Source organism: Cygnus atratus, chromosome 4 (assembly GCF_013377495.2).
Source record: "Cygnus atratus isolate AKBS03 ecotype Queensland, Australia chromosome 4, CAtr_DNAZoo_HiC_assembly, whole genome shotgun sequence".
NCBI lineage: Eukaryota > Metazoa > Chordata > Aves > Anseriformes > Anatidae > Cygnus > Cygnus atratus.
In genome coordinates, this window is record NC_066365.1 from 34,836,867 (window position 1) to 34,858,523 (window position 21,657).

The 21,657-nt window shown below is 36.3% G+C and overlaps 1 protein-coding gene across 3 annotated transcripts in view; it reads left to right on the forward strand.

The window, feature by feature from the left end:
* The window catches only part of TTC29 (tetratricopeptide repeat domain 29), a 204,567-nt gene that overhangs the window by 87,950 nt on the left and 94,960 nt on the right, over nt 1–21,657 (forward strand). For all 3 annotated transcript variants that reach the window (XM_050710240.1, XM_035547159.2, XM_035547170.2), the window contains one exon: nt 12,597–12,820. In XM_050710240.1, coding sequence (XP_050566197.1) covers nt 12,597–12,820 — 224 coding nt within the window. The remainder of the gene's footprint in view (nt 1–12,596; nt 12,821–21,657) is intronic.

The following is a 21,657-nucleotide window of genomic DNA, read 5'->3' on the forward strand; positions in this document are numbered from 1 at the left end:
TCCAGAAGAATTGTCACTGAGTGCTTTAAAATTAAAGCAAAAAGCCACTAGTTTTAGCCAGTGCAATAGTGTCATGGAGTTTGGTCAACAAAATAAGTGAACAAGATTTTTAACAGAAATTTACTTTTTTTGAGCTAAAGCAAATTCTTCCACATTGATTTGCAGTTGTGCTGACAGCATTTATGCACGTGCAGATCAGTGGTACTGTATGTTTAAATGCAGATTCCGTAGTGTAAGGATGTACTGATTAATGATTCTCAAATTAGGTAGTGTGAGTTCTGCATCCCCTGTGCTGACAATTGCTAGGGTATGTGGATGGAAGAAGTCTTGGCAATTTGCGGGTGGAAAAAAATCAGCTAGTGTGCTCCCAGTAATCCAGTTACTAAGATTAGTTTGTTTACTGTACCTGTTTACCGTTTATTGTAAAGGACAATATTTACAAGCAATTTCATGCTCGTATGGAAATTAATAATAAATTATTATTTAATAACAGTTTATGAAATTAACATCCATGTTGTTACTAAGCAATTATTTTGTCAAAATATTCTTGTAGTCACACTCCTGCTTACTATTAAACTTCATTTACTTTTTTCAGTGCCAATTAGGCAGATAACCGTTTATTACCTGTTAAATACTGGAATTTAAGCATAGTATTACATATATGGAAAAAAAGCAGTATTCTTTAAAATTGTTCCCTAAAATTGTATGCTGCATGTTATTCTTTGAAAACTATGTAAGCTACTTTCTTTGTAGTTGAAGGGGAAAAAAAATGTTGCAGTCATTTTTCCATTATACAGTATTGTACTCTCTTCCGAAGTTCAGTAAATGAGAAGAATTCCTCTAAGTGTATTTATGTTATAATCTCTGTTTGTTTGGGGAAATGCAGAGGTTTTTTGGTATTATTTTTCTGTATCAGGATGATGTGATAGAGGAGAAAGGAAAAACAATGCTAAAGGAAGATAGTACTTCAATTACATTAAAACAAGATATTGCTTTGTTTTTTTTTATTGATTTTGTTTTGTTTCCTTCTCTAAGCCCGTGTCCTGAAATCAGAAGTAAATGTGGTGCAAGAAGCTACAAATGGAAGAGAACTGAGGAGGGGAGGGGCAAAAAAAAAAAAAAAGGTTCCCATTAATGCAGAATGTGACTGCTTTCTTGCCACAGGCTTTTGTAAGTTGTGAGAAGGTTGGCTGACTCTACTGGCCTTCATGGTGCTTTCCCTGAACACTGTTCTTAGTCTTGACTCACCAAATCATTAATGGCTCGAAATCAGGTTGCAGTAAAAATTAAAATTTGTTCTTATGACTGATCTAAGTGTCAAAAGGTTCATGAAGAACTGTGAAGTAAGGCATTTTCCATCAAAAGACTGATTACAGGATTGAATCTTCAAATGAAATTGGAGCCTAGAATGGTCCAGAATTTGATAATGTCATTCTTGTTTCCTGATCTTTTTGTCAGGGCCAGAAAGATCAAGTAACAGTTCTCTCCTCTTCATACAAATTAAAACCATCTGGATAAAACCATATTAACAAAAAAGAGTTGAAGACTAGAAAGAGACATTTTGAAATCTTTTTGATGAGAGGGACAGTTTTGGTTGGTAGTAACAAAAATATTGCATTACTGGTTTTACTGGATGTATTTCTGTGAATTAGATGATGGGATTAGACTTCTAGTGTCCTCACTCTGGACTCATTGGTAGTCAGATGACTTCTCAGTTATACAGAGAAGGTACTGGCTGACCTAGATGAGCAGAAACAGTAGTGTTTGTGTTTTCTGTCTTGTGAGTGGTTGAGCAGTGTCTTATGGATAGCTTAACTTGATAATTTTCTTTCTGTAAAGACGTACTCTGACGTGCCTTTTTCAGGCAGGAGACAAGATTATTGTATATACATTTTGAGATGTATTGAGTTGTTCTACATAGAATTCACGAGAAGGCTGGTCCATTTAAAGATTAACTAGAACAACAAAAGGCAGAGGCTTTCATTCTGATGGGCTGTGGCACCCAGAGCAGTTGCCAGCCAGACCTCTCAGTCGTGTGGAAGAGCAGCCATTGGGAAGAGGAATCATTAAACTGCTCTGCAGATTGTATACAAGTGGGTGTCTGGCTCCTCATAGGTTTCTGCAAGATTTTCTTTTGGAAGGTGACAGCATTTCCATATTCTGCAGCTTTTATGTCCGGAGCATGGCCCTCAGTATCCTTCAAATTCTCAGACCTATCCGCAGAAGTAGAGACTTGAAGAGTTAAAAGTATTATTTTGCTTCTCTTTCTCTAATTAAATATAATGTTGGAATTCTCCAGAGGCTGTATGGGTCCTCCGAACTTTGGAATTATTCCTCAGCAATTTCATGTTTTATGAGACAGGCTTCTGGTAATTTCAAAGGCAGGTGAGTATTAAACAGCCCTCTTAAACAATGGGCTTTGTGATTTATTTACTTTTTCCAGTCAAATGATTGACATCACCTGCAGTGAGCTACAAGATGTGAGGTACTGTTAGAGTCTGTCTAAAGAGACTTTTACCATTTTTTTGCATCTTCCAACTACTATAGAAAAGTGGTACTTCTTTGAGTAAGACAACATCTCAGCATAAGAAAGCTGGAATGTAATATTTTTTGCTGTAGGAATGATGACTAGTGAATATAGTAGTAACTCTTTACTTCTGTAAACCTATGTCCTGCTTTGCAAAAAGAGCAAAGGGGATTTCAGACAAGTTTAACTTGGATCCAAATAACTAGGTTAATCACCCCATATAATCAGTGGAGGTAAGTAAGAATAATCTCTTGATTAGTTGAACCCCATCATTGAATCTTCAGACAACTGCTCTAGAATAAGGTGGATTATACTTTTGAAGTACCTGTTTCTCTCTGTTGCCTATATACTGAACTCAGGCTGAGCGGCTCAGCTGTAGACATGTATGTTTTATCAGCTGAATCCCACACTGGGGAACTATTGCATTTTGAAAAGCGTAAAATAGATCAGATAGTGAATGTACCTTTCCACATCTTCTAATTTCTGAGGTGGTGTTTATACAAAAAAAAGGCAAGTCCAGAACAAAAATGACCTGGTATCCATCTTGAATCTTATGTTATCGCCATATAACAAAAGATTATTTTTCCATTCTTCAGTTAAAGAATTAAAGGGACAAATTATTAACTATCGTGCCCTCTCAAGTTCCTGCTGTTTTCAATGTCAATCTTAGCTAGGGCAGGTTAAAAAAAGAAAGATATCAGAAAATCAACTAGGGCTTATATGCAAGTCTTCAAGATAACTTTGAAGAAATAACAGATTTCTATCCTATGTCCTTGCTTGTTTTACCCATTGGTCTCTGCATGTTTAACCCCATCTGTCCTCCAGGACTAGAGAGGAAGGAACTTCCTCACCTGATTAGAGCCAGGGTGTTCCAGAGACCCCAGTAAGGGAGAAGAATGGGATTTGTGGGCTGATGGAGCAGAGAAGGCCTAGCTTGAAGAGTGTTTTATTCTTCATTTTCATCACAGCCATGACAGACTACTAAGCCCTGCTATTAGACTGGGCTTCTTCTGTCCTTGTCCTGTGTTTATAAGTTGTTTAAATCGTGAGAGTTCCGGTGCTCATTTTTAGCTTTGTTTCTGTATTTGTCATTGTTCTTGGTGTTAATGGACCTTTTCCTTTAAGGAAGCTGAATGCAAATGACTGATTGAGTCTTTGATTAATCCAGATTTTCTAGTTGCTTTCACTTCTACAAAATAAATTAGTGAAGTGTCTTCATAGGTTACCTGTGGTATCTTTTCCTAAACAAATAGATTGGGACCTCTTTTTCATTGACAGCTTACTATATTGCCATGTTCTCTTTTTAACAACCTGACATCTTTACAGAGGCTTCCCAATTTGGACACACATAATATAGGTTTGGGAATTCTGTGTTGTAAGGTGGATTTGACCATTTCTGTGTTATGAATTCCCCCACCCCGAAGTGGTTTAGGAGGCAAAACTGAGGAGTGAGGATCTCAAGGGACAGAGGCACTGCTAAGAATAAAAGCTAGGAAAAATATTTTATTAGTGTGGAGCTAAGGCAAGGAGGAAGATGCAAATGCTATTATCAAAAAGCTTGCAAAAGGAGATTTCAGACATAGATCAGCTAACATGTTAAGTGCAAATTCTGCTTTCCCCTTGTATTTCAGTCCTTGATTGCACAGTGTTTGGCTATAGTGAGGCACTCATTGAAGCTGCTTCCATTCCTTCTGTGTATAATACTATGAAGACAGAGGGAGAGAGGAGAGTTCCAAGAAGCTAAAGCAGCAGCAAAAGGAGCAAGAAGTCAACTGGTCTTCGCCTTTCATAGTCAAGTAAGATTTTGCTGTTCTTGCTGATACCAGTCTTTGGATGTGACCCATGAGCACCTTATGACCTTTGGTCACATTGCTCAGGTTGAGAACTGTTTGAATGTTGTGTCAACTCATTTACATTCTACAAGGACAATTCTTCATTTTAAAATACTAATAACTAAGGAAGAATGTAATTCAAAACCAAAGAAATGTAGCCCTTCATAGTAAAAGAAATTTTAAATTAAAGCTCTATCCCAAACTCCCTGCTGATATGATGCTTGTGGAAAGGGAGATGGCACAAGTTACTTATTGAGCTAGATGATAAATTTTAATTTTCTTTGCCATTGCTTTCACAATATTATTTAAATATGTATTTTTTTTCTGTCTGAATAATTCCTAACAATCTTACTTGTCACGACCAGGATTCAGTGTCTATTAAACAACTTTCAAAAAGAGATTTTAGTACTTAGAGGCACACATTCTTTTTGGTCAGATGAATGATCTCTGTGAATTTCAGGCCTGATAAACATGTGATTTAGCGTAATTGGGCAGTGATCTAAAGAACAGAACTGTGTGGGAAGTGAATGGTTTGCCTTTCCTAAAGAAACTTCTCTGTACATTTGTGTAATGTGAAAGGTTTTTCTTGAAAAGGTTAAAAAAAAGTTCTAATCAACTTCTGTACATTATGTAGAACTTCATTTTCTAAACTCTGCAAAAGAAAGTTTCATATTTAATGGGAAATCATGAATTATTCCATTTATTATCTACTTCCTCCTTTCAAAGACATGATCTGGATAAAAGGCGGGGTGAATAATTTCAAAAAATACAATACATTTTTAATGGGAAGGTGCAAACTACAGATTCTCATGACTATTAGCAAGTATAGAGGAAACAGAATTTTACTTGCAAAAACTCATCAAACTCTTGCAAAGATAAAATACATGACATACTTTAATAAAGAAGAACACAGAGAGCTGAAGTTTTTTCTTTTTTATGTAACTTGTTGTTTTTACTAAGTTTGGTCTTACGGTTTTCTAGTGCTTTCATTTCTCAGTAGTTCAACAATATTTAGTACTGGAGATAATGTACAAGCTATACACAACTGATGTCTATTTTTAAAACATTCCACAAAGGTGAAGCATCTCTAACATATGAAAAAGTATGAAATAAAGAAAGACAGTCTAATTTGCCTTGATGCAGTCATGACTTCCTAATAATTCTTACAGTGAATCCTTCTGAATTTGTAAAATCCTTGCTTTTCTTTCCCTCACACTTAATCTCTGTCTATTTGTCTTTGTACTACTGAGTAACTTCTGGTACTGAGACTGAGTAGGTCATCATAAACAAATGCAAAAATACTCTGGGAATTGTTCATGGCAATAGTATGATTGTAAATGAATAGCCTTGTGTAGTGTTTTATGGTAGTCATAAGATGATGATTGAGCTTGAGATGATACAGAGAGAAAATAATGATAATTATCTTTTTCAAAGATCATTTTACATGCTGTGAAAGACAACTGCAGAAATTCCTGGCTCTTGGTCTATTAGGTCAGCTCTGAAATAGGAGGGGAAAGTTAAAAAATAGTTCATTTTGATAAATAACTGTCCATAAAATATGGTTGGAATTACTTTTTGTTAATGAGCATAATTAATTTAGAAAGAAAAGCAGAAAGATTAATGAAGATAATGTTTTTTTTCTTCTTATGCTTGAAATAGAAGGTAATGATTACAGGTGTGTGTGCACTGTTGTATGAGAAACACTTTTATAAGGGTAGCACCTTTTTTTATTTTAAATTGCTTTCATTGCATTTATGTTTAGGAACAGAATATGCCAAAAGTTCATTGCTAAATTTATATCTCCATTTTCTGTGTTAATGAGGATTCTTAATTATTACAGTACTCACATTCATTTTAAAATACTTCTTCTGTGTCATCCTTTGATGTTTATAATTGATTAATTTTTCATTTTATGTAGTATTAAAGTGGCAGTGTAGCTTTGAACAAAAGAAAGCGAGTCCAATATGTGTGTTCTTTGTGGGATCCTACTGACAGGATATGCATCCAGTTTTGATTGCATGATTTAGTTTAAAGCGTGGTTTGACAACAGTCAGACTGTGAGGCAATAGATGAAAAAATACTGCATTACTTGTGCTGAAAGTTATTGTACCTGTATATATGGTACAATATTTATTTTCTGGTACACTTTATTTTCATCTTTACATTAACAGTTCTGAATATATAACTCCATAATCCTTTTCTTATTTTAAAAAATTGAATTTTTGCATAATTCATTTTCAAGGAGATGTTCCTACCTCTGATGATATGTACAAATTGTTATGCAATATTTTTTATTTGCTATTTAGAGTAGGGACCACTTTTTAAAACATTTGGGGGGTTGGTTGATTTTATGCTTTTATAGTAGGACATTAGCTATTTCATCTTCATAATTTGGAATTAAAATCTTTCACCCCACCCGAGAATATCATATAATCCTCAGCTTTAGTAATCAAAAATTCTCATGTGTAAGCTACTATTACTACTTAATAGCATTTACTGTACTTTCATATCTTTCTTTAATGAGATTGCTATATTCTACAATTTAACATATTACTACCCAGTAAATATTTCATTAAAAGAAAAGTATTTAAGCAGGCAGCCTTTAAACTGGGATTAAAGAGGGTTGTGCCCTCATGCAGTTAAATATCCTTGTATCAGTAGCAGTATGTGGTGAAAATGTGCTGAGTACACCAGCACGCTGAGGGCTTGACTCACCCAAGTATTCATGTATATATATTTTCCCCCTGAATTCAGATACTCTGACTACTTGGATATGTTTTCAAGTTCGGTATGTACCTAACCTTGGTGGATTGCAACATAAATGCATGACAATGTGGTTTCTAGCAGTGTGAGTACATGGTTTTATACCACTGTAACGCTTGATCATAGCATCACTGAATGCTGAACAGGTAAAACCTTTCAGCGTCCATATTTACTAAGTACCTAAATAAGTAGATCCCTCAACAGGGCCCTGCAAAAGTGACTTCACTACAGACGTGGGTCACCAACTGTTACAAAACTACTAAGGTTTTTTGGATGTCCAGCTGTAAATAAATGATAATTCTTTGTTTGATTCTTAGGCAGAACAGCCTGAAATGATAAGCACTTACAGCATGCTTATCTTTTTTGCTTTCTGTAGTATAAATGGTTTTACTTTATGCATACGCTTTTCAAATTTTACTGAGGAAATTCTAATATGTCCCTGTTCATGTCGTGTGTGTATGCATATAAGTTAAGCATAAAGTAGCTAAGTGTTCACATACTTGATTTATTTTAATTTTTCATATAGTTTTATAGACAAGAAATATAATAACTAATACTTGCTTAAATAAAGGTAAGCAAAAATATCTTGGTTATTTTTTCATAATTTTGTCATCCTGATCTAAGGCATTTATATCAGTCATTGACTTTTGAGCTACAGAGGAAATCCCAATTGGATGAAATCTGTCTGAACACAGTTTTTAAACAGTGCAATCATCGGTATAGTAATTATTTTACATTGTTAATGCATTCTAATTTTATATACTATCATTGTTTAATCTATGCCATTTTGTGCTTTACAAAATGGGATCATTACAGTACACTTGCATTGTAATCAGCACCAGGCATTAACTATAGTGTTAATTAAAGCCTAGAAAATCTAAAGAAATGAACCTTAATATGAAAAATAAATAAATAAAAACGTGACATCTGAAAGTAGTAGTCATCTGTACCTATTTTGCACGTCTGTAATTGACCACATCAGACAGGAGACTTGGAGAAGCTCACAATAACAAATTCTGTTATGATCTATTGACTATTTTGATTAATCCTAATACCAGTACTTGTCTCTTGGACTCTTAATTTCTGTTCCCTTTTCTCTCTGTAAAGGGTAGAATGCAAATAGCTTTGTTGTGTAGGATTTGAAGTTAAGAGGAATGTAGGATGGTACTCTCCTGAACTCCACACATTGCTTAAGACTCTTGTAAAAGTACAGTACAGTAACATAGGAAGGTCCCTGAGATGGCAGCAGCAGTGTAATTTCATTAGCCTCAGTGAAGATTTGTGTTTCTGATTTTTGCACCTGTAAATGCAGATTAGAATCAGGTTTCTGTGCTCAAGCCAGATTTCTCAGCATGACTCTGGATGGTTTTAAATAGCAATGATAGTAAAAGAAAATTATATAAGTAGTTGTATAGTGTAAATAAAGTGAAATACCTGTAGCAATATTGTGGTATATTTAAAGCACGATGTATGTTAACGATAGCAGTGCCTTTTCAAGCTCGCAGATCCACATTCAATAGTTGCTTCTACCTGTGCCATCTAAAACATGGTCCCACTAAAATGGCAGCTTTAACTTTAGTGCTTATGTATTTGGTATTGAAAATGTAGCTGATTCTTACACATACACAAACACACACGCACACCCCACCCCACAAGTGCACAGAATTTTGCAGCACCTCGTGCCATAGTGCTGCATCACAGGATCTGCTGCTGTATGCCAAAGGCAGAATACCCAACCAGATCAGTAAGTTGACCTTGTTTCACTATTTTACCCAACCTGGATGAACAAACATCTAGTAACATCAACAGGGATGTTGATGAGAGATGAGAGAGATTGTGGATGAGGGAGACGAGTGCGCAGGCAGATGATGCTGGGCATCTGCTGTTCCTCTGTGTTTGTGTTAAGTATTGGCTTTCATCTGTTGAATTTCATGATTTAAAAATAAATAATCTGCTGGTTTAGATTTATTTGCTTCTGTTTGATCATAAAAACAGATGTTCTTGTTATTAATAAGATGTCTTTACAGGTGCATTTGAAATCTTTCTCCCAACATGCACATTTGGTCGTTCAAAGGGGAAAGAGGACTTCAGGTCTATATTCACCTTACAGTTCAATTTCAAAATGAAACACGGGTAACATTACCCGGCTATGCACTCCTTGTAATTTGACTAGCTTAATTGCTTGCACGCACCTGCGCGCGCAGTGCAGGCATGTTTCTGGCATCGTGCTTTTGGGGCAGCGAGCAGCGGGAGCCAGCGCAGGCAGCAGAGCCCGGCTCTTCTCCTGCGCCCCGCTCGGGGGCTGCGCGCCGCGAACACGCTCCGTGGTGCGGCTTCCCTTTGTTCTGCGCCGTGCCGTGCCGCGCTGACAGCTGCCTGATTAACTTGTCCTGGCTGCAGTTTTCCAGTTTTCCAGTAGATGCCCCCAGAGACCATTAAACCTCCTGAACGTCTCCGCTTCAATCAAACGAAAGGCCAGTCTTTTTTCATTTTCCTTCCCGAAGTAACATAATTGTTCAAAGGAAACCCAAAATCTGCGTGGACGCAATGTAGAAAAATAAACTTGCTGTTTTAGTAATATATCATAATTAATACATTAGGAAGTAAGGTTCAAAAGGCTCAGCATAAACTAGTTTATTAATGTACTAGAACCATAAAGTTAGCAGTTGGATTTTATAAAATAAATCACATACATTTAATTAGGTATCCATTTTTGATACTGATGTTAGGAATAAAGTAATGTGCAGTAATGTGAAACATGAGACGTATTTAATCTCTTATTTTACATGCTGCACGATATTTAAAAAGCAGTACAAAAAGGATTTTGAGGATTGAGGACTTATAATTTATTTCAAGATACTGTGAAAAGTTTTCTTCTGTCACTGACACTGCTCCTCTGTTCAAAAGGACTGCTCGTTGGAGAAAGAAGCCTGGTGTTTCCATCTGGAACCACTTGGATAACTGAACCAATTTCAGAATTGGTTGCAGTGTCAAGCTCTCTGTTAGGTGTCACTAGTAACATTCATCCCCATACTATCGTTCATTTCTGGCCGTTCTGTATCTTTCGTGTGATCAGGCACTTGTGGCTGATGTGTTGTAGTAATTTAAAGAAACAAATGTATTGTTTGTCTCTTTGTGTATTGTCTGTTTTTAATTATAGCTTTGTGAGATAACGTTTATCTTTATGCCTCTAAAATTTGAGCGGCTATCCACAATGTAGTCTCATTGCTTAAGAGTTATCAACACAGTTATCTTTGCCAAAGAAAAAATGTGCTCTGTACATTTGGTAACTTCAGCATTACTTCAATTTATATATTAATTGGCATGGTCTTTTGTTAAAAAAGAATGGTGAAGCTAATTTTTAAACTGAAATTTTCCTGTATTTTTTGTTTTCCTATGTTCGTTCATTAATAATGCTGTCTTGTGCAGAAAATGTGCTTTGACATCAAGTGCATTAGTCCACAACAAGTAGCATCTTACATGGACACAGTTTTTCTATTTACACAAATATTGGTACTGTGCAGTGAGTGTTAAAAATCAACTGAATGATGTTTTGTTCAGTTACTGTTAAGATTTTTTAGCAGCTAATTACTTTCTTCTTTGCTTCTAACACATCTGATCATATAATGCATGCACACATATACTAATATATAGACCACATATAAATAAATAAAGGTGCATGTATGTATGTCTGCTATTTAGATTTTTTTCCAGTGCTTTGGGTGATATTACTGTAGGATTCAGTCTTAGGCCTTTCGAAGATGCTGGGAATTTTTTACATATATCTATATATCTATCTATCTATATATATATAGATAGATAGATAGATATTTGTTTTTTGTTAAATAGAAATTTTTAAAAAGAAAAAGAAAGTATTCCATATACAGAGTAGATAATATATTGTACCTTATTAATATAATATCTGCATGGTATTTTGAAGCTGTATACTGAGAACCTGGTATGTGCCAAATATAGTGTAAATGATAAAAGATACTTCTCATTTACTTTTCGAAGATAAATTTCGCAAATGTTTTCTGGTACAGAATAGTTGTTTTTTCTCTTGTACGTGTAAACACTATGCATTCTTCTATATTGAAAAATGTATACATTAAAAAATAAATTCAGTGTTATAGTCTATATTATATCATGTATCTTTTAGAATTGTGTAATATTTGTTGTGTTCAGTTCTGCAACTCAAATGTAAGAAATAAAAATGAAGGATTAATGTGAATTTATGGAGTAATTAATAGCTTTTTTTATAATGATATTAAACTTGAAATAATGCAGATTATTTACTTCTTGCACCTCAGATTACCATTTACTTGATTGACATCTAGCTAAGACTTTTTTTTACATAAATTCAATTCTAATTAGGACTGTTAAAGAACTACGGTAGTTCTTCTTAGGCTATAAATACTATTCTAACTGGGCTATTGTTCAGCATGAGGTCATCTGAATTTCTTGCATACACTGCAAATCTCAGTTTTCACCATTCCATATTTATTGTAAAACCTCTCAGAATTCGTAGTTAAACAGATTTTCCTCTTAAAAGACAGTCTTAAAAATTAATAGAAAACTTAAGTGGAATACACAAATTAAAATTACCACATTTAGGTCCTTGTCATTTTACTGGGAAAAAGGGTTTGTTTTCTCAAACTAGATACCTATTCCTGCAAACGTTTACATTTATGCTTCAGTGTTTCAGGTAGTCCCATTGGACTCATAGCTTTCTCCAGGATGGCACACAATAATTGTTTCATGCTGCATAAAAGAAATATTTTGATTATTTCCATAAGTAAAATCTAAAAAGACGTATTAACTCTTGAGAATATTTGATTATACAACTTTTTGATATGTATATCTTTTCAGAGTTTATGAATTGGATAACTTTGATGTAAATTCACAATTGCGTCGCTTAATTTTAAAATTAGGATGTGAACCAGTCCCAGCTAAGTTATATGCTAAAGAGAAGCAAAATAATATTTTATGATTGTGTTTCTGACGTAGCATTTGTTTGACATATTAAACCAAGCCACTGTATCCTACAGCAAAACTATTGAATGTATACATTGTTTTGACATGTAGGATGTTTCATTTTTTCCTCTCCGTGCTGTTTTAAAGAAAACTAAGAGTTTATTGTGTTTTCATAAACTAATGTAAACACATCTTTTTTCCCATCAACCTTTTTTTTTTTTTTTTAACAGTGCCAGCTAAAAATATCAGTATATTTTGGACATGTTTGCAATATATATTTGGATATTTATTCACTGTTCCCATGTTTACTTCCCTAGGGTAGGATATTTGTAATTGTATTTTGGTAGAATGTTTTCTGAGAAGGGAAAAATATACCCCTTCCCTGCTGGCGAACTGCAGAGGTCTCGTCTTGAAAGCTGTTTTAGTATCTGTAATTATTTGGTAAGGTGAAGAACAGAATACAGGTTTAAAGGCTTAAAATCCATCTTTCTTATTCCCAGTAACAGGAATTCATACAAGGAGAACATCTGCATAGACATGCTGCGACAGGGTTATCACAAGTCCTTCTCCGAGCTCTTCACTCTGATACAGAAGTGGAATGCCTTGAGGGAGGCTGCAGGGCCTGGGTCAGCCATATGGCAGCAGAAGTCCCTGGAGGAGCAGCCTGATAAGCTGGATCAGCTTTACCACTTCCTGACCAGGGCTGAGGCAGCCCAGCGAGCAGGTAAATGGGGGGATTGTGGGTAGCAGAGCAGCGGGAGCTGCAGCCGCCAATGCCTGGGGGAAGCTTCCAAATTGTTTCATGTATGAATTTGAAACGTTACTGCATCTTAGCACATTTCAGCCTTAGTCAACTAAGCTGTATTTATAGAATAAATGATTAGGAGCTGCAGATATCGGGAGAGGTTTTCTGGGGAGGAAAAAAAAAAAAAAGAAAAACACGGAGAGTGCATTATAATATCAGAAATGTTTAATATATTTATAGTTTTGATAACACCTCAAATATTTTCTCATAGTTTCATTATTTATTGTTTTTCTTTCTCTATTGATTTGACTAGCTGGTTTTGTATTAGAAAAATTTAATAGGTGAAATGCTGTTTCAAACAGTAATAGTTTTGTAAATCTGATTTTATTAAATATACTGTCTGCTAACTGTTTGGATTTGTGACTGACTTAAAAAGGATTGTGAACATGTCAAATAAAATACAGCACACAGATGTAACATGCCACCTGTGAATTACTAAATATTAGTGAAGACATAACTCCAAATTACTGTATTTTCTCTATTGCCTACTATTTACTGAGCGCTCGTATTTATCATTTTGCTTTACTGTAAATAGTAACATAACTTACTCTGTCTTTCTCCCTTGGAATAATTGTAGGAATAGAGACAGGTAAAGCTCTAACTACAATTGTTTCATAGCAGAGTTGAAAACATTGTAGTTGGCTTGTTTCAAGTTACATTTTGATTGTTACAAAGAGGAAAATCTAAAATAAAGCTTGAGAGTTTGGGACCTAAGCTTTCTTACTGAAACTTTAGAACAGAAAACTTTATTTTAGAAAAGACAACTTTCCACTCATTTAACATGTTTATTTTATGTTTACTCTGAAAGCAAAAAGTTGTGTTTCTTTATTTAATTCACTACAATCCTAGCCAGCCCGTGATAGGAAGAAATATTCAAGTTTTTCTTGAGTGTGACTACAGCCTGAACATGGACCCATGTTGTCCGCAGGAGTACGAAAGAGTTTTGCACCCAGACCACCCTGCCATACATAAGCATTCTGCCAATATGTTGGTGTTTGAAAAGTGGTAGTTATGGCATATCTTGATGGACCTGCTTCCTGAAGCTGCTTGAGGAGAGTATTTTGTGTTCCTTCAGTGCAAGATCTTTTTCAGTATTATTAACTGCTGTGTGCCAATAGAGGTGGCAAATACCCTCCCAGAGAAGAGGAAAGGTGCTGACTGTACCAGTTCTGCCCCTGTGAAAGGCAGAGGCCTTTTCTCTCACTGAAATTGGCATTCATTGTATGCTGGGCTCGGTGAGAGATGGGATACTGCCCATCAGCTGGCTGATTGTGTCGTGCCTCTGGAAGAGAGTATTTTCACGCTTTGCCTGTTCAAGTTGGTTAAAATGAAAGCAAAGAAATAATGAGAATGTGCCAGTGGAGTTGGCAAGTGTTCAAGCAACACATTTGGACTGAATTGCAAGATCAGTATAGTGAGAGTTTTGATTTTTTGCCAGTTTCAGTGTAAACCTTTCCACAAATCTTTGTTTTAAGTGAGGCAGACAAAGGGGTGGATGCTATTTGTGTCACAGCTTGTTGGAGCTAGTAGTGCTGTGAAGATAACATATGGATTACACAGCTCATCAAATACTAATTTAGGAGTTCCACTAATCCAGTTACTCTGATTCCAATCAAACTAGTTGGAGCTCTGGCTTACAATCTCATGACAACTTCAGCTGAAACCACTTAAAAGGTGTTCAGCAGTTGGCTTCACCCTTCAGCTGGAACTTACTACAGCATAGCAGTCACAACAGCAACCGACCTGTGTTTGCTCCTCAAGCACTACAGTTCAAGCCAAATATAGCTTAAAGCATTTAAAGTAACGTTTGGGGCAGTGAACTGTGAGAGTTTTACAATGTGGCTGATGTCACTAATATTAGGCTAGCTGAAAATGTACCATTCTCAAGTATGCTGTCCTGAGCTAATAGTTGTGGTGAAGAGATTGCAGGTATAAAGGTATGAAAAAAAATCTGTATGACTTATACATTTTTTGATGAATTTAAACTACATGAAGAGATTCTTTTTTTTTAACCTGAGGTGGTAAGTGGAAAATGAAACATCACTGATGTCAGTAAAAAGCTTTCCCTTTCGTTCTTTAGCTTTCTCACCTGATATTTTTGTATCACAGTGTTGCTGTCTCATTGTGAGTTTTGCTTAGAACTGTTGCTCCAAAGTTTCGAGTTTCAGAGTTGTTACTATAGCACGTAGAGAAAGTTAGGTATTTGTTGATTCACTTTCCGTATTTAGTGGTGGGATATGTTAATCTTTTGCTGATAGTCTGTAATTTTAGATTCTGCAATGATGGACATAAATCGTTTGCTTTGACAGGATGAATCAAGGCAGTCCATTATGATGTGGAAGTTGATATCAAAGAGCAATTATGTTATTATTTCTTCATTTAAAAATTGTGACTGTTTACCAGTGTTATGTTGTACATACCCTTAAGCTTTGGATACACCAGTGAATGTTCTGTTTTCATTTTTAGGAGAACATTTTGATTGAACTTCAAATCATGTGGGAATCTTTCTTTTAAACTAGTACTATTGTGTGCAAAGAAAATCTATTTGTCTAACTTAATCTCGTAATCATTGTATTTGAATACCTTCTAGTATTTAAAAATAGGGAGCTAGCATTAGTTCTTGCAGCTTCTCAGAAAAATAGCTGACAGAGTTATTTTGCCCTAGGTACAGCATTACACACCACCCACTCCCCCAAACAAACAAATAAACAAATTGGCAGAAATATTGACAATACTTGTTGACTGCATTCCTCTTTGGTCGTCTTTGATGCAAATAATGTAAATGTTTCTGACTTCAGAATAGAGGTGTTTCTAATTATTTCTTGATCATCCTTTGTTATCATGTACCAACCTCTCTTTTACTAGTTTTGGTCTTCGTAGCTTAAAAAAAGGGAGGGGGGGGGGATTTACCTGTTTAAATATGTATATTTGTAGGTGTTGGTTTTGTTTTTTTTTCCAAGAAAATTGCAGGATAAATGCCAAAGTAATCTACATAGCTCAACATCTAATGTATGCCATTATTTCTTGATACGTGTTGTTGAAAATGTTCTCTCTTTTCAAAAAGAAAAATTATATTTTGAGGCCATCAGATAGGCTGCCCAATGGGCTGCCTGGTTTTACTGCCCGAAGTAATTTCACTTAAAATTATAATTGTCCTTTAAAGGCATACCAATGTCAGTAGGTTGTTATTACTATCCCTTTGGAGAGCCATAGCTCCGTAGTCCCTAGTCAGTACTGTTCTGAAAGTTAGCAGGAGAGAGAGTTTGAAGCCACAGTCCCATCCTGATCTGAAAACGAGGATTGGTAACCGAATATCTTTTGGCTGCTGACATCCTGAGCACAAATGATGACCATACCCTACAGAAGTGCACCAGATAAATAGAATTAATTTTATCCATTTTGTCTGTCTAAGATGCAGATAAAATTTGACCATCTGCATGTTTGGGTGGGTCGTAGGGAAACAGCAGGAAGAAAAGAAATTCACCTCTTGGAGTTTTTGAACTGCATCTAGTTTAATGCATGCCTGGGAGAACAGTTTATTGTAATGATGAGTGTTGCTGTTCCTCAGATAAAAATACTTAGAAGTGAAATCAGAAGCTTTAAGCTGCTGTTTGCACACCTTTCACCGTATAACTGATTCTTTAAATTGTTACTTGGTGGCTACAGTCTGTCTTACTGTTTTAAAATGCATTGCTAATTTACTTCTTAGACCTGTACCTAAAAATTTCATTAAGCTTTTTGAATCATCTCCTCAAATTATTGCATAGCTACCTTTATTTAGTTAGTTAGCACTGAGCCAAAAAGAGGATGGTGCTATGCAGATTGACACTGTACAGTGCAATCTAGTATTTTAGACTGGGGTCAGCAGCCTGTCAGGGATGGTGTGCCAAATCTAGTGTTTGTCAAACTAGGGGTCACCTGTGCTAGTTTTATTCTAAACAGGCTTGTAACGCTTTGCTCTTCAGATTACATCTGAATTGTGTATTGAATGTGGGGTTGAACCCTAACTGAATCCTTACCTATGGTGACTAGTCTAGGCCATGAAGAGCTCATATGATCAGTGCTTGCCAGTGTGGGCTGGTTTACCTGTGTTGTGGCCCCACCAGATGAAGGGGATGCAAGGCAACTTACAGCTCAGGAGCAATTAAAGGAAGAGTCCTCTCAGCCATTGGCTTTCCTTTGCTGGAGCAGGGGAGCAGAAATGGGAAATTCCCCAGGTGAGTGGCTGCGATGTGTATGGAGCAGTCAGCACTGTGGTAGCAGATGACCGTTCTCTGTGCCAAAGCCAGCGTGTAGAGCTAATAGTCAGCATGGACATGCCTTCAGAGGGGCAAGACACTGCTTATTAGCTGATCGTTGGGGCAGCTAGTGGATAATAGGAATTACAATCTGGAAGCAGTTGCCTTTCTTAGAGCCTGCACTACGTTTGTGGTATGTCAAATGCTAAATCTGTGAGTGCTACAAGATGCTGACCTGTGTTCTAGGGAATATCAGACACAAACAATTAGGAGGAGCTGCTAACTTGGTGCTTTTTTTCCTCACTTCAGTGAGCGAACTTTTGACAGCATGAATTATCATTTGTTGTTGTTGTAAAAGATGACTTCCTAAAGTATATGAAAAAAGCATGAGTATTTGACGTGTTCACACTAGAAAATCTTTCTATGTCTGAGGCACTAAAGGTTGAAAATAGAGTTTAGCATTTTACAGTGAAATGCTTTTCTGTAAGATTTCACGCTTATGCCTTAGGCTGGGCTTGAAACATTGCAATAACTGTATTACCCATGCTATTGTGGAGAGGAGGAAAAAAAAAGTGATTGTGCATTAAAGAAAAAAAAAAGAGAGAGAAAAGAAAAAGGATAAACATACCAAACCCTCCTTTAATATTTGCTTGGTGGAGGTAGTTTCTGTTTGGTTTGGGGGGTGTATGGGCAAAGGAATACTTTTGTTCTCCAAGCAGATTTGTCCTTTTCTACTTAATATTGTTTCACAGGAGAAAAGCTAGCAGTTGATAGAGACCAGTGAAGGAATTTATTGTTTTTGCAGTTAGCTTACAGAAAGTGAAATGATTCTGCTCTGGAAAGAAGCCAGACCTCAAAATATAGCCAGCTGACTTCAACAGAGGCAGCATTTCTGCATTTTAAATAGTGCCTGAGTGCCTCTAATTTAAGTGACGTGTTTTCATTCCAATGGCTTGAAGTCCCCTTTTAGCATCCCAGATTACCCATTGAATTGTCTTATGTTGCTATCATTAGATAGCTTTATTCTTACTGGACAAAATTATATCCTGACCATTTCCCAGCATCTTTGTATAGATTGTACTTTGAGTATATTCTGCTTAGGTGCTTAGCAGCGTTGGGGAGGGGTGGAGAGGGTTGCACCCTGCGTGTGCCCTGCTTCATATTTAAGAAATGGAGGCTTTGCATGCAATTTGATTGTGTCAGCATGCTACCCCATAGCAACCTTTCTTCATTTGCATTTGTGTGTTTTCACTCAGTGAGTGTGGCTTATGGAAGAAATTCTAGGGAAAAAAAAGGAATCAAAGTGTGGTCTTCTAGCTGCAAAAGTAGAGGCACGGTTGTCCCAAACCATGGGACAAAATGGGACTGATTCTTTGCTATGTATGAATTTAGGTAGAAATAAACTGTTAGTAGCACCATATTCTGTTGCTGTTCATGCTCCTTATCAGCCCAAGAGCCTCCATCCTGGATCTTTCTGTATATGGATTCTTCACAGCATCAGCAGTCTTGCTACTGAGTCGCGGGTATTGATCTCTCTGGCAAGAGAAAAATGAAACTTCCAGTAGTGATGATGTCTTTTTCAGACATCAGAAATGGCTCCTAGTGACTTAAATGATCTTAGGCCATTCCTTGACATGTCTTCAAGAGTGAATGGTCAGTTATAACTAAGTCATATTCACTAAAAGCAAGTAACTGAACTGGAAGAGGAGTGTTATCACCTGTTGAAAAGTTTCCCTGCAGCCATTGTCTGGTAGGAACAAATGACTGACTGATTGGTGTTTCCTTTGGTAGAAAATACTCAGCCAGAGATAGATGTTGAAATATTTATTTCTGATATCTGTATTTTAAAGGTGAGTTTCTGAAGTACAAGTTCTGTTTTCTGTTAACAACAACAGCATCTTCTTCAGGGAAAATGCCAAGCCAGGATCTCTTCAGGATGTTGTTTTCATCTCCACTCTAAAGATCATTCTTGTACTTCTTTTCAATTCATTTCCTACATCCTGTCACAAAGGAGATCATACAGACAGATGTGGCAGCAGTTGTACTAAACCACTTCACAGTAGCACGGCTTGCAGATCTTCTGTATGTTTCTTTTCTTTCCTACCAAGTCTGTTACTCGTACTCAGACGCCACCTCACTATCCCTGTGCATTGCACTACTCAACAGTTGTCTGGCTGAACACAGCCAACAGGCAGAGCACGGACCTGAATGATCTTCTGCTCCATGCACGCCTTTGCTTGCCAAGGGTTCTTGATAACAGCCCAAGAACAAACCAAGATATTATTCAGTGGGCTGACTGGGGACTATGGCTCGAACATGACAAGAAAAGATCCTTACATGTCAGTTGAGATGCACCTGAAGAGATTCTGATGCAGAGCAGGAAATCCTGTATGTGTTTAATATATAGGGTTTAATGTTTAAACTCAAGTGGAAGAGATTTTTAAATCTGTTTTAACAAAAAGATACCAGTAAAGTTTGATAGGAATATTTTCCTTTTGCGCATAGATATCCACTTTCAACGTTTTTTGTTTTGTTTTCCATTGTGAAGGATGATGAAAATATTTTGAAAAGTACAGGTCAAACAAAGTGGAAAGTAAATTTTCTATAATTCTGTGATGAAAACATTCTAAAAAGTACAAAATAAATATTGCAGCGTAGGATGACATTTTCTTTAAAAAAAACACAATTGAACAGAATTCTTGTGAATTATTATTACTGCCTTAAATTTGGCAATTTGGCATTGAAAAAATGTTACAATCGCTAATTGCTTATAAGGTGTGTTCTCAGCAGATTTTAAGTTATGTCTAAAACCACAAAATATCAGGCTTCACCATCTGCTCCATTGAGTTTGGTTTGTTCTGCTCAGCTGCCATTTTGGGCAGCCATCCTGCTCTTTACAGCATTCTCTCAATCCTGTGTCTTCTGGGAAACCTGGATTCACCTTCCATGGACTAGATGTAATTTTCAAAAGACTAATGAGAACAGCATTTGAACCTTTATTTGTGTGCATTCTTAATTCTTTACTCATTTAAGAACAGTTTGTCTTGCAGGAACTGTTTTACAGTTGCTTGTGTGACTCAGACTTCTTTCTGTTCATTTGGTATCATATTCCAGCGGTGTCGTTATCTCTCTGATAAGTGGTGCAGATTTTTTTTTTTTTACATCAATATATACATAAAAAATTTCTCTACGTGTAATCTATTAGCAGATGCAGAGAACTTACTGTACAAAATCAGAGGGGTCAAAACTTTAATGACTGAGCTACCTATGGGAGATTTTGTAGAAGAGAGTATTTACCTATTTTAATATTTTTGTTCTCCTGGGGAGATAAAAGTTCGCTTTCACTAAGTCTGACATACTGGCTTTGCCACTGTCAGAATAATCTCAGTGAATTTCTTGATTTGTAAATCAGAGAGGCGTTGAATCCAGTAGACAATACGGCTTTTAAACATCTATCTTTTGGGGTTTATTTTCTTGTGACACCAGCGTATCTGGTCAGCCACTGTCCAAGACAATTACAAAGAAATGGTTGTCTTTGTGCACTTCTCATTGTTATTCACCGGCAGGATAGTCATCGGAGGGTCACATTAAAGTTCATTCAATCAAAGCTGTGGCAGTAGCAATAGTCCGCCTCAGGTCAGTTCCATCTCCTGAGATTTGTAGGGCACTACCTGAAGTTATTTGCATAATTTTATGTAGCATTAGTGCCTTGGTACTTTGTAGCAAAGATTTCAAAGGCAACAAATTTGTATCTAGTGTTCTTCCCCAATGACAATCTAATTCTTTCCTTTTGCTGTGTTATTGTAAGCATTTGTTGGCATCCTTTAAGTTCATTTTCACTCCACTGTAATCAATATCTGATGTGTATTATTATTACCTTAGATTAAGTTAGTGATTATAATTAGCTTTTATATTTCTCTGTGTTTAAGTGGTTATGTTTGTGTGCTTGTAGTCATCATGGGAACCTCTGCCTTCTACTTTGGAGATAAACATCTGTTGTGGTACAAGATTAAATTGGGATGAAAATCACAGCCAGGCAGTATCTGCGTTTCTTCAGTGACTGGAAAGGGATCCCAGGAAACATATAGCTATATCTGAAGTGGTTATGTTGGGTGTATCCCAATTATATATCTCAACTCTTATATGCACACATATGTATGTATGTTTTTATATATATGCATATGAGCACACGCACAGCAATACGCACTCACACATGCACAGCTATATTTGTGTATTAAGCCCAAACCATTACTTACCATTGAAGGAGAGGGATTAGTTCGTAAACCAAAAGACAAAAAAGCAAGTGCTCAAGAACGGAGGCAAAGCCATTTCAGCTTGATTTCAGAAAGGCACAGAAAATTAAGTAGATGTTCTCCAGAATGGGCAGAATAGATAAAAATGGAGGAAAAATAAATATTAGATAAACCTGTTGAAGACTGCAAATGTGATTTGGCGGTAAAGGAATTCCTTCAGAAGACAGAATACAGTTTTTACTGCATTGCAAAGCACACTGAAGGG